This window comes from Oryzias melastigma, linkage group LG7 (genome assembly GCF_002922805.2).
Source record: "Oryzias melastigma strain HK-1 linkage group LG7, ASM292280v2, whole genome shotgun sequence".
NCBI classification, from domain to species: domain Eukaryota; kingdom Metazoa; phylum Chordata; class Actinopteri; order Beloniformes; family Adrianichthyidae; genus Oryzias; species Oryzias melastigma.
This window is the reverse complement of record NC_050518.1, coordinates 24,079,000-24,092,587: the sequence shown is the minus strand read 5'-3', so window position 1 is coordinate 24,092,587 and position 13,588 is coordinate 24,079,000. Positions and strand designations below refer to the sequence as shown.

General features: G+C 40.0%; 1 protein-coding gene across 2 annotated transcripts in view; it reads right to left on the bottom strand.

The window, feature by feature from the left end:
* Positions 1–13,385, bottom strand: part of LOC112158861 (cryptochrome-1) — a 41,543-nt gene extending 28,158 nt beyond the window's left edge. The window contains exons 1-2 of one of the 2 annotated variants that reach the window (XM_024292501.2): positions 13,187–13,385; positions 6,883–7,046 (exon numbers count right to left, since the gene is read on the bottom strand). In XM_024292501.2, the coding sequence (XP_024148269.1) occupies positions 6,883–7,040 (158 nt within the window). In that variant the 5' untranslated portion in view covers positions 7,041–7,046; positions 13,187–13,385. The remainder of the gene's footprint in view (positions 1–6,882; positions 7,047–13,186) is intronic. The other variant, XM_024292500.2, reaches the window with a different exon arrangement.
* Positions 13,386–13,588: the final 203 nt, after the last annotated feature.

The following is a 13,588-nucleotide window of genomic DNA, read 5'->3' as shown; positions in this document are numbered from 1 at the left end:
ATTGAAAAATTCTTGGTTTAAGCCACCATGCCGGACATGTAATTGTGCTGTAGATACAAAGAAACCTCCAGTTCAGGTCTAGTTTTTGTCAGTTTCAAACTGAAGCAAGAGAACAAACATGTCTGTCAAAAGTAAGGTCTGAAGGTCTGTATATGAAAATGTTGACTTTGTTATTTCTATGACTAATTATGAAAGAAAGCAAAAGCAGACGTTTTTGTGTTATTGCTTTAAGTTGAGCTCATTCCAAAAGTCGGTCATGATATTATGTCATGTGTATCACTATCAAGGTCCGTTTCTGATGTTACAGACAGAAGCTTTCGTAAGCAGCATCTGGAACTGTGTCAGAGCAATCACGCAGCAGATTGGATCTAAAAATCACATAACTGAACTGGCCCCATTTACACACATTTGATGAATCTGTTTGGGTCAGATTTTTCCATCACAAAGGCAGCCCTGTGACACCAACGTGTGTCAAACAAAGACTCGAGTGTCAAATCTACTGCACTTAAACAACCTTTGATTTGGTCTTCTTTCATGACCCAATGTTTTGATAATTTTATAAGTGCGCGGTGCTGATTGAGGATTATTTTCCTTCAGCACAGATGTAGTTAACAAAACCAGCAGCCTCACAGCTCGGTGCCGAGATCTCACAGCTGTGTCAGTGTTAGCACAGCTGATGGAGAAACTTTCCACACTCCTCACAACTTGTCCGTTTTCACAGATGACACGGCGGCAGGTTTTGTTTACAAGCTCGCGTGTCTGTCACATATGCACTTGTCTTGGGCTGCAGCTCCAGCGTCTCGAGGGAGCAAGAGTCAGTTGAGTAACGAGCCACAAGTGGGCCACAAACATGTAACATTCACGGGCTGACACACTAACCTATTTTAGTAGAAACTGCCTTTGCAATTCCACCCTTTAAATGAAAAAAACAATAAACGTACAAACTCCATTGATTATCAGCCTATGTGCATCAAAACAACCATAAACATGACACCAAATGGACAGTCCATCTGCTGAGCGGCTGAGCGTTCATAGGAGGTGTTAGTTTGGGATTATCGGAGATTGGAGAATGAGCCCCCCCGCCGTCTTGGGGAGGTGTCTCAAATTTCAGCATCTGGTTATCCAACATGACTTTATTTATCATTGACCTCTACCTGTGTTTCAAACACAGAGCACTTAGGGAGGAAAAGTAAAGAGATGAAGGTGAACCCTTGTGCTACCCTATGTTTACATTAAAAGTAGGGTCATCTGGACCCAACAAGACAGTGCACTTAACTTTTTTTTTTCCAAGGATTTTTTATCTCCTAAATGGATGTTTAGGCTGTCTCCAATTAGAAGTTTTTTTTTTTTTTGACATGCTGGCTAGTCCAATTAAATCAAGGCTCCTCAAAGTCCGGCCCGCAAACCTGTACCGGATGCAGTACCAGACATGGACCAGGCTATGGATAGGGTACCGGGTCAGAGTATCAGTACTGGTCTGACAAAGCAACCAAACCCCTGACTTAATTGGAAAAGAGTTGACATTTAACATATTAATCACTAGCCACGGGTCAATGTGTGACGATTAGAGAATGAGAATGTGTTGAAAAAGCATGACATCTAACCTGGAGCTAGCTTTAGAGTTTGGTTTGAATGACTGAAGAATATTTAAAAACACATTCTCCAGGGATTTACAAACTGGACTTGCAGAAGCAAAACAAAGAGTGAAGTGGAAAAGTAGTGGGGGCTTGTTGTCTGAAAATAACCTCTTCTCCACCTGAGACACATTCTTTAGCTTTTCCATAATTTGTGTCGTTCTTTTCCACTACTAGTAAAACCAGCTCAGCAGCGTGGTGATCTGCCATGACACCAGGGGATCGCCAGTTTCAATCCACAACTGGGTCAAACCAAAGACAAGAAAAATAAGACCTGAAGCTCACCTGCTTCACTGTTAGCTTCAGGGGTTGGATTGGGTTTTTAAACCACCCACTGGCTCCTGAACGCAGCAGTGACCTCACCTCCCTCAGGGAGGATGCTAAGATGTGGGACAACTGACTTTAACCCGTAGCATCTACATCATTTACTCGCTGTGGTTCATTGTGATCTTTGGTCCTCAGAAGGTCAGTCTGCGTTCACACTGAAGCGAACCACACCAGGGTTCACTTGCAACTGAATTTCTCTCTTCTCCATCAAGCAGAGCAGCGCTCGTTTGTTTGGTCTCATTTCTCATCTTTTCAATAATAAGAAGAAAGAAAAGAAGAAGCAAACATATTGGCACAAATGTGAGAAAGAAAACTGGAAGTGTGACATCAGTTCAGACTTGCACCAGCTTCTTTTTTGTTCTAACCACCCATCTGTTGTCATGGAAACATCTTATGTCTTGATAAAGTGATGTTTACCTTCATTTTTAGCATAACTATTAGGATAAGCCATCCAAACGTGGCTGAAATGTCTCCATAGCAACAAAAGAATAGAACTTTATGTTGCAAAGTTGTACCTGCATTTGGTGTTTTTGCGGTTTTTAGTTTTCTTGATATAAAGAAAACCTTTAATATCTTCAGACTTAACATTCTTACTTTTCCTGTACAGGTTAATTGTTTTAATAAATTGTTATTAATATTTTAAAGGACATCTCCAGGTTTTTGGGGACATCTCATGGGATTGTTACAACTTCCTTTGGCATAGGAAAAGGGGAAAAGAGTCCTGGCCTGTTACTTAAATTTATTACAGCTGTTACATCCTGCTGCTGCAGCCTGGCATTCTCATCTAACCAGTTCCCTTTGGCTCACCTGGCAGGTGTGGCCAATCTGCCTTGATTGGCAGATAGTGTCTACTTAAGCCAGAGGAGGCCACACCAAGCCAGGCAGGGAGCAGAGCAGCAGGCTGGGTTTAGTTTGTGTGGTGTTGGTTTGTGTGGTGATTGGTTTTTTGACCTTTGTTATGTTTTGCCCTCAGCAATCTTAGATTGCTGGGTTTTGTTATGTTAGTTTGGGGTTGGGACTTGGTAGTTCTGATTTGCGGGCTTTGTTTAATTTGTGTTGATTGGGTAGTTTTCTTAGGGAGCCCTTAGCAGGGAGCTGCTGACTCCGATGGTCGTCATGGCTGGGTCAGCAGTCTCCCTGACTTCTTTTTCTTTTGGCCAAGGCTCCAACTCTGTTTTAGTTTGTTCTTTTTTTAACCTTAACCACTAATTTCTTTGCTTCATTTCAGGACACAGGTTTTCCGTTTATTTAAATAAACTGTGTTCCTTTTATGTTTGTGTCCATCTTTAATGTTGTCCCCTCTGATAGATATCCCCTAGACCAGTGTTTCCCAACCCTGGTCCTCAGGGCACACTGTCCGGCATTTTTTTAATCCAACCCTGCTCAAACACACCTGCCTTTGATGACCGCGATTGTCAGGCTTCTGCTGAGCCTGATGATGAGCTGAATCAGGTGTGCATAAGCGGGGCAACATGGAAAACATGCAGGACAGTGTGCCCCGAGGACCAGGGTTGGGAAACACTGCCCTAGACACAGGGCCAGTTTGCCCATTGGGGACGTAACACAGCACTGAATGATAAAACTTGGCTTGTGCTTTTATTTTATAAATACATAAAATCAATTCCCTTAACGATACACTCCTGTGAAAATTGTGTTTTGGTATTTTTAGCATGTTCTTGGTTTTTTTTTTGTTTTCTTTTTGCATTAATAATATTAAGATTAAAGTTGCCGTTCAGACCATTTCATTTGCCAAATTGTTGTAAATTACAAAAAAAAATACTGTTTGAAAAGAGCTCATTTGTGACGTAAAAAATGTGCTGGCTCCCTGCTCCAAGCTCCCCAAAACGCCTTCGAAAAGATTCCGGGACAGAGAGCGAGACCCATCCCTGGAGTTCCTGTTTCAATGGCGCCGTGTTTGATCTCTGAGCTCACCATGTGCTCCACCAGCTGACTTCCTCCCTTCCCTTTTAGCGTTTGATTCATAAGTGACCCGTGCATCTTGTTAGGTCATCACAGGGGTTAGCTAACTGACGTGCATCACTGAGGTGCATTTCCGGCCTCTCCGCCTGCCAGATTTTCACTTTTAGAGGCCGATCTGTCGGATGTGATCGGGTCAGTGCGCCTTCGATCCCCCTGCCCCTCCCGTGCAGCGCAAACAGCCTTCTAGAGTGACACTTTTCAGACTCACGTGAAGCTTCTTTGCCCCTCCAGTCTGCTGTAACACATCACCACTGTTTTTCAAAGTGGGGAAACCTGTTCCAATGACCTACTTCTAAGACCCCCTCCCCCACCACCTTTTAACCAGTCATTATAAAGAAGGCCTGTAAACACTGAGCCCTAAATCCATCTACCTGCAGCCCGCCCTGCATGAAGGGATTATGAGAGCAGGCTTGAGAAGGGGCACCTTGAAGCCGAGCGCCTGCATTCAAGTCACAGCTGCAAAACACGCTCAGTCTTGTAGACATTGGTTTGGACCACAGTTTCCCTCAAATGAGAAGCAGCAACTACATACTAGAATACAGAGCAATGCTGACATCAGGTTGCACTTTAAAGAACTGCAACAGGACTCTTCTTTAACCCCTTTAGTGGAACAAGTCAAATCTCTGATGTCTTACAAGGGGAATAAAGGCTGAACTAAAATGAATAAATTTTGTTATATTATATTATGATATAAGTCGTTTATATTTAACATTTTTCAATAAAAACAAGGTCTTGAAGGGATTGAAGTTCATTTTTACTTGTTATATTTTTTACATTTTCACTCTTTATTTTATTAACATTTGTATTAATGGAAAAAAACATTTTTTTATAAAGAGCCAATCCAAAGAAAATCATCTTTTGGTATTTTTAACATGTTCTTGCAGCAGTTTTCTGATAATGGAGGATATAAATAAAATAGTTTAAGGTTAAAACTTTGAGTATTTCTTTATTCAAATCCCGGTGGAATCAGGAGCAGTGTCGAGCATTGCCGTTTTTATTATTATTTTTTTTTCTTTTCACAGAGACCTGTTTACAGTTCTGCATCCTGATGGACTGTTGACCTTGTCAATCAATCTCTTCTGTGTCGTGTCTTGAACAGTGTGCCTTCAGTCTGTCACTTTTACTGTGTTCCCCCCGCTTATTCGCGGGTCTTTATTCGCGGTTTCCTCAATTTTTTTTCCAGTCATGTGACTCTTCCGGTTCGTCACAAAAATTCTGACAACTCAAGATGCGTGTATGAAATGTTTGCATTCAAGGGAGGTGCTGCGCTGCTGAGGTGTATCTCTGCACAGTGGCGCCCCCCTCCGGAGCGCGGAGGGATGTCCGTGCTCCCCCGCCCCTCCGCGATAAGAGCATCCCTCCTCTCTCCATGGCTCTGCATGGAGAAATGGCATCAGCTGACCCAGAATTGGTGTAAAAAAAGTCTAATTTACTGAAGATGATAATTGCGGAGGATAATTATTATTCTGAGAAGGTGTTTATTATCAGACAAAGAGGCTTCTGATTTTAAGGTACGGATTGACACATACGTCTCCTACTGTGTCTGTTGTACAGTCTTTTGTTAAAAAATATCTTTTTTATGTTGAGCAATACTACAATTTTCTTTAGTAAATGTTTAACAAAGTATGATCAGAACTGTTTTTGAGGAGTTTGGACCGTAACAGACATCCTACGGCCGCAGGGGTTCTCCGTATTCGCGGATTTGGCATATCCGTGAATTTCTCCAGTCCCTAACCCCCACGAATAAGGGGGTTTAATAGACATAATCTTTTTTAATCTAAAATGCTGGACTTATTCTTCTATGAAGGGTTGAACTTTGAGAGTTTAAACAAAAGAGAGTAAAGTCGAAAAATGTTCACGTCTGTCTGAGAAAAGGGGAGGAAACGTTCTGTGCCAATTTCACCTATTACAGGTTATTTCTAGAACTACTATGATGATCTCAGAAACACTGTAGTTTTTTTTATAGAAAAAAGGAGTTTGAATGGACTGAACTTTATTTTTCCTTTTTTCTGCTTGGCATGTTTTTATTTTGTTTGCTGATGTTTTTTTAATCAACCAAAATTGATTTTGAGGTTAAAAAAAAGTGTTTTTTTTTATGTATAGAACTTTTTCAAGTCAAACTTTGTTTTAATTTAGAAAAAATGAACAATTTCTATAAGTATACATTTTACTTTACTAACTTAAAAAATGTTTTTCTGAGTTTTTTTATTGAAAAAGTTTAATAAGATAAAAATATTAATATAATAGTCTTTTTGTTTTAAATTGCCATATACATACACACGTATGTGTAATACCAGCCTTGAATGTATGATAAAATTTTTCACAATTATGTATAATTTTTATAGTTGGTTTCCGCTGATCTGCATCAGCGTATGTTCTCTGACTTTACATCTTAAATCACCTTTCATGCTTTTTTTGTAAAGTCAATGAAAGAAGCATGTTTGTGCAAAGAAATGTACATGACAAACTATATGACATTGTGCAATTTTTAAGTACATTATGCAATTAAGTCAAAACAAATATCCCCTATCAAAACAGGCATACAAAAGTTTGTATAAAACAGTTTGTGATAAACACATCGTGCTCAAACTGACACAATCTCGTTTTTCTCCCAATGTTAAATGAACAAAACTTTACAGATGCACTTAAACGTTTTGATGTGTATGTTTCTAATACTAAGTACTACACTTCATAAGTGGAGAATAAAAGAATTATAAAGTTTATGGCTTATAGAGACGATATATTAACGTTTACACAAAGAAAAAAATGTATTCATAGTAGAGAAAATTACTCTTTGCTCCCTTTAGAAAAATAAGAATGTACAGTGTTTTGCATAAATATGAATATTTTCATTAATAATTGTAGCAAAAACATAAACTTAGCTTAAAACATTTCCTGAAAAGAAATCTGCTGACCAAATTCAACATGATTCATATCTTACCTCCACCTGTTGACCCCCACGTTAGAGGAGCCTGCGAACCACGGGTCCAGAAAGTAAACGCACCGCACCGTGCCCGCCCCGCGCACCGCCTCCCGCAGAGCTGGGTTATCATGGAGACGGAGACCTTTCCGGAACCAGTGGATGGAATTTGGGGCCATGTTATTCTGAAAGAGAGAATTGAAGAGCGTTCACAGTCACTCCAGCCAATCTGGGAGAGCCGAAGTGGAAATCAGAGTGTGACGCTGAGAGTTTTCCTCCCTACGGAACTATCAGCCCCCGGACAGAAATGAAGGTCTCAGCAGGACTGATAGCGAGTGTGAACGCCTCCTATCTGCTGCCAATAGCTGTGGGAGGGTCCTGAAATAGAACGAGATGCTCTGATGTCAGCAGAAACAGTTTGAGAGATTTGGCGAGAATCTGCTTCCAACCAGAACACAAAGTTAAGGTTTTCTATTATTATAACACTGAAAATCAACATAAAAAAGTAGACATCAGGAAACCAACTCCTTTTTAAGGCTTTCCTGGGTGTTTGTTTTTTTTTTCTCATCAGATTCTATTATTTTAATTTGGCTCATAAACTTAAATAGTACAAATGCAAATCAAGAAAATCTCATTAAAAACACAACTCAGTCACTGAAGCTAAGGTAGTTTCTGGCTTTAGGACCACTTCAGACTGTTCTAGTCCAACATGAATCCCAGATCCACTACATGAAAGAACTATGCAAGAAGTGCAAAACAGCTTTTTTGCAATTTCACCTGCTTTGACCCCAACTTGACTTTTCTGGCTTCTTTTGTATCTGCACCTTCCAAGTTGGAAAATTACTTTTTACCACATGGTGACTCCTTCTTTTTTGTGCTTATTGGTAACAAGCTAAGACAACAAACTAACAAAACAACAGTTTTTTTTTTGCATGAATGTGACCTGTTACAGCACTAAGCTCTGCACTAAACTCAAGAAAACTGTCCTACACTAGACATGAGAACAGTGAGGTTCACTTATTAAACAGCTTTCTTGGAAAGTGTCTTAAATTAAAATACTTGTAACAATTTACAAACAAAAATACAGACAACAATTATATGGAAGTATAAAAATCTGCTTTGAAAAACCCCTTTCAGCTGCGTAAACAGTCTAAGGTTGGAGGGTCAGGTTGGTGTCCACAGGTTTTGTTGTACAATAATATATTTTTTTCCTGCAGTGGGAGATTAACAACCTTACTGGGTTTCTTTTTGAATGTAAAGCTGTTTTGTCTAACACCCCTGTGTTACTCCTGTTCTCTACAACTCCTCCTGTTATCAACAGCTGTTCACTCGACCCGAGCAGGGAAACTGATGGACCTATTGAAGAGTGTGTCAGGCAGCCTTATGGTCATCAAACTGTAGCTCCAAGAGCTTTTGGTAGAAATTGCTTTTATATAAATTAAAAACCTTAAAAAGTTTAACCTGGACCTCTGACAATAAGACCAAAAGTTTGAAAAAGAAGCTTGAAAATTAACTGGGAGCACATGCTGAGCTTCTCAAATTACATATACCAGGCACACACGTGTTCTTAAATGCACCAATGCCTCATTTCCACTGAGCGGTCTGGAGAAGACCGGTTGAGCATTCAATTTATAAAATGGACCCATTGGGACCAATTTGTACCATTTTTGGTCCCCTGCTGGTTGTAGGACCATAGAAAAATAGTTCTGGTTGTAGAAGAGAGCGTCATCACAAAACGAAATCCATCGGCAGAAAGGTATTACAACAACAGTAAGGGTCCGACTAGCACTGATCCCGACTCGAGACAGAAGCCGAAAGCTTTGTCCTCTTGTTGGCTGTATTCTTCAGTATTCTTCCCTTATTTGTGGGGTTTAGGGACTGGAGACATGCCAAATCCGCAAATATGGAGAACCGCTGTGATCACACTGTTTTGAGGCACAGCTACGTCATCGGTCTACACCCCGCATGTGCCTTGATGGTCCAACACTCAATGGAAACCCTAACTTGAATTGCCCGGACAATTCTAAACCAGCCAGGAGCAGACCGGTCCAGTCCATACCGCTCAGTGGAAACGAGAGATAAGTGTGCCCAGGTGCTCACACTGGACAAGCAGGGAGGGCTTCTTTTCAAAGCGGAGCAAATGTTGCAAATTAGGCACAAAAAACTGGAACCGATTTGGTTCCTTGTAATGGTGGGTATGGATTACCATCCCATCAGGACTGTGTCCTTGGTTTGAAAAGCAAATACATCGTCAGACTCATCACTGTGTCTGATATTGGTGATTTTAAGGCCTGCTCCATACATCACTATCAAATCTGAGTGATTAGTCAAAGTTTGACCTGGTAAAGCTGACAATGAGCGTCCAATGGCTGCGCGTTTTGTATATAGAGCCAGAAAATGGTTGTAAAAATGTGCATAGAGTTTTGAGCCTAAAACACATGTTGACAAGCATTTAGAAAGACTTTTCATTTAATGATGAAAGCTCTTCTCCAGACCTCAAAGATGGCGACATCTCTTCTGACTAAAACACACACAAAGCCTGTAGCCGACAGTAATCTAATCAAGACCAAATAAAAGTGTCAATAATCATTATAGCTCTCACACCAGACCTCTTTATCTTTGAGTTTCTCATCTGAAAAAAGCTACCTGTACCTGATAGTTTCATTTACTCCTCAGAAAACATTGACGAGCCAAAGGTAACAAAGAGATTACATGAAGATCAATGAGATTTTTTTTGAAGAAGCAATAATCAGAGTCTCTGTCTTGCCTGGATTTGACAGTAGAAGGTGTGCAGTGTTTGATAGGAGACAAACAGTCAATAATGAACTCAGTTGATTGAACTCAGTCTTTAATTGAGATAAACAACTGAGAAGAGAACATTTAACATGCCTGGAAGGAAGAGAAAAATGCAACTTCTCTTTTTATAAGCTTTTTCAGAGGCTCAAAGCGCTAACAATGCGTATCCATTATTCATTCACTCCTCAATCTAACTTGGTGATGGTAAGCTACTGCTGTAACCACAGCTGTTGGTGCATTTTGACAGAGGCGGGCTGCCAGTACGCGGCGCCTACAGCCTCTCTGACCATCGCCAGGACATTCATATTAATTCACACACCAGTGGAGCCACACTAGAGACAGCGAGTGGGGATCGAACCGATAATCCTTCAATAATAGGCCGACCTGCTCAACCACCTGAGCCACTGTCGTCCCAAGGCTTTTTTTTTTTTGGCCACTCTTATTTTGAAAGCTGAAAATAGGTGGCTTAATAGACGCATTTAAAATATTTGCTGTGCCACTTGGTAACCATTACTGTTTTTACAATTACCCCTTAAAATATCCTGTAGAACAACAAACTAAATTTTGCTTTGAATGCATCTAAAATGTGCATTTTACACATTACAAACATAATTTTCCATCAGCTTTTGTGCTTAATCGCACTTAAAATGCGTGTAAAACAGAAACTGTTAGAATAATATCTGCTCAAAAGAAAGGTTGATATTTTCCATAAAATGTCAAATACTGGAGGATTATTCAAATTTGTATTTTCATAAGAGAGGAAAACAAATACAGTTAGGTAAGACATTTATAAAATAAATGTACAAATTTCTGTTACAATTGGTGAGGTTACCTTTTATTATTTACATAAAACTGTGAAAACAGTTGGTCTAAACCCATAAATCGGAAGTAGTTTTGTCTGACGCCACCATTCGAAGGAGGCTATTGCTTGCCAGAGAGATGGGTGACGGGAAGTGGAGCGGGCACACAACGGAGATTTCAACTGAACTAATGCTGCTCTGTTCAACTTATGTCCTGGAAAACGACAGGTTTTTTTTTTAACTTTGGCTAAAAACTGCACTATCATAAATAAAAGAACACTAGGATTGTTTTTAGAAAAGATCAAAAGATGATAGGTTTTGAACTTTCACTAAAAGCAGGATTTAATTTAAAAAAAAAGCATTGAAACCAGCACCACTATACATCTAACAAGATATTTAGTAAGCTTATACGGTCAGTGGGTTTGCCGATTAAACATTTCAGTTTCTCTTACAAACAGCAAAGAAGCTAAAAGAGGAATAACTACATAAAAAGGTAATTATGAAATGAAGAAAAGATCTTTTGTCAGCATTGCTTTTACTGAATGGAGAGGATGGGTGCTGTTAAATTTACCAACACAGAGTCTAAAAGAGACCCTTTTCACACTTTTCACCCAGAGTAAGTCTAGGAAAGTGCATTTCCTTTCTTCAGCAAGCTATTCTTGTTTTTTGTTTTTTTTTTTAATTTAATAATAGCATTCTTTGCTAAAAAGGTTCTACTTCTGAAAGTTGTGTGCTGTTTTCTTGTGTTGTATTGTAGCTTAAAAAAAAAAAAAAAACTCTGGGATGAAAATAAAGGATTTGGATTGTGGATCAAGAGTTCCGTCCAAAAATACTCTCATCTGATCTCTAAAGCCGGGTTTGTCGGCCCAGCCGGCTTCTCTAGTTCACAGCTCATTCCGTGTTGGAAGCCAAGACGGGAATGCGACAGATCCAGAATCTGGCTGGTGAGCCGAACAGCCGCTGACGAGGAAGATCAGCAGAATGACCCGACAGACGCGCAGGTCCAAATTCAAACTGGTAATTCGCCAAGCTGACGCTCTTGGCTCGCCTGCAGCTTCTCTTCCCTCCGACTACAGAGAGCCTGAGCTAATGACTGGATGAATCAGACTTTAACTGCCGGACGCCCACGAAGGAGAGAAACCTCGTTCAGAAATGACGACAGCGTGGAATAAGTTTACATTCCCACTGAGCTTCACAGTGAAAAATACTTCCAAATAAGATGACAAACTGTTTCCTTAAATAAGAACACCATTTTTGGGGGGAAAAATACTAGCATTTTGTGTCAACAGAAGGAGCGGACGTCCTTTTATTCACAGAATGTCCAGACACCAAGATAAGCGATGGCACAGAGCGTAAAACTCTCAGATGCACCGCCTCAATGACGGCAGCTTCACGCATCGCTTTATGGCATTTTTCAAGGAGTAAACAAACCGTATCCGCTCCTCTGCAAGCTGTTATTTCACACTTAGGTCAGTGTTTACGTGCTTAATATGAAGAATATAAATAAATCACACAGTTACCAGTAAACATCCAAAAGGTCATCAAATGGGAAGTTTTTGCAGAGATAATTACTTTTACTCAGAATAAAGCTGGATTTCACTGATTTACTTCTGAAATATTTTTTTATCTGAACACATTTGAAGGATTTGCGTGAAGAATTAGTTCTAAAAAAATAACTTTTTAGTTTGTTCTTTTTCAGTTAGAATGTACAATATGTACAATCTAATAAGAAAGAATAACAGGAGCAAAATGAAGACAAAGCCTTATAAATCCCTACCTTACTCTTATTATTTCATATGATATAAACGGATGACTAAAGGAGTGGGTTTAAAAATTAAGTACAGTAAATGCTGTATAAATGCATATTTCATATTTTTTTGTAGTTTTCCAAAACTCACCATACGGCCATCAAACAAGAAGTTGCAGACAACCACTACACCACCTGAACCTCAGGCAGGAAAGGGCCTTGGATTGCTCCAAACCTTTAAAGGGCAACAGCTCAGGTTTCTGTTGCCAGTTTTCTCTGCACATCAGCAACAGGCGGCCTCCACACTTCACACTCAGAGTATGCTTAATATATGAGTAATAACACAGGATAAGGAGCAAATTCTGAAGGTTTGTTGTTATAGCAGAACCAATATGTGCCATCAATAACAAATTTATTAAAAGGCCATTTATATTCTAAATATTGCTAATAATTTCAGTAATCACTGGTAATGTTTTTCAAATTAATCTAAACAACACTCAGCAATGATTGAGTTAAAGCTCCACCATCCAACACAAGCCACCTCTACTGTGAGAAATAAACCATAAAGTCACTGTACACCTCCTCCATGAAACACAGAATCACACATAAGTACAAAAATTATAATTTTACATCAATTATTTGTCTTTCAGACAGTTGAAAAATCACATTTGTTGCTTTAACGTTTGGACAAACGAAATTAGGTCACGGTGTCTCTCCTGAAGGGGGCCTGAGGTTAAGGAAATCTCTACAAAATCAAAATTAAATGAATATGTGACATTTGTGAACGCGGGAGAAATGCTGCCCGCGTGCACAGCACAGCTCTACCCGATTCATAACTTAAACGAACCCAAAAGGAGGCGAGAAAAGAAACCCAAATCAAAACGGGGTCACCGGAGCGCCGCTTATGTAAGGCGGTGGCGCTGTTTATAACTTTAAACTCACTCCACTGCCCATAAAACCCCCCAGACGAGACCCTTCTTACCTCGAGCTGGCTCCCTTTGGGGTGAAGACTATGTCAAGCCCAAAGAAAGAAGCATTTCTTCCTCCCGGTACTGGAGAACAGGGAAAAGATGCACGCGGGCTACGTGCCAAGAGCTCCTGTCCGAGAATCCGTGCTGTGTCCCTGAACCAGCTTTACGCCGCTGCACTACTTTGTTTCATAACAGTTTGCGCCAGTGCGCATGTTCCCTTCTTTTAAACTAAGCTGTGGTGCGTTCACGGTCCGTGGGTGTTTATGCCTCAAGCGGCTGATGTCTCATCTCAAAAAAGTATGTCACTGCAATTGTTGGGAGTATATGTGCATAATTATCTCCAGGATTGCATTAAATGTATTTCGAGATGTTAATAATAATATAAATTGATATCTTCACTGATATATATGTAT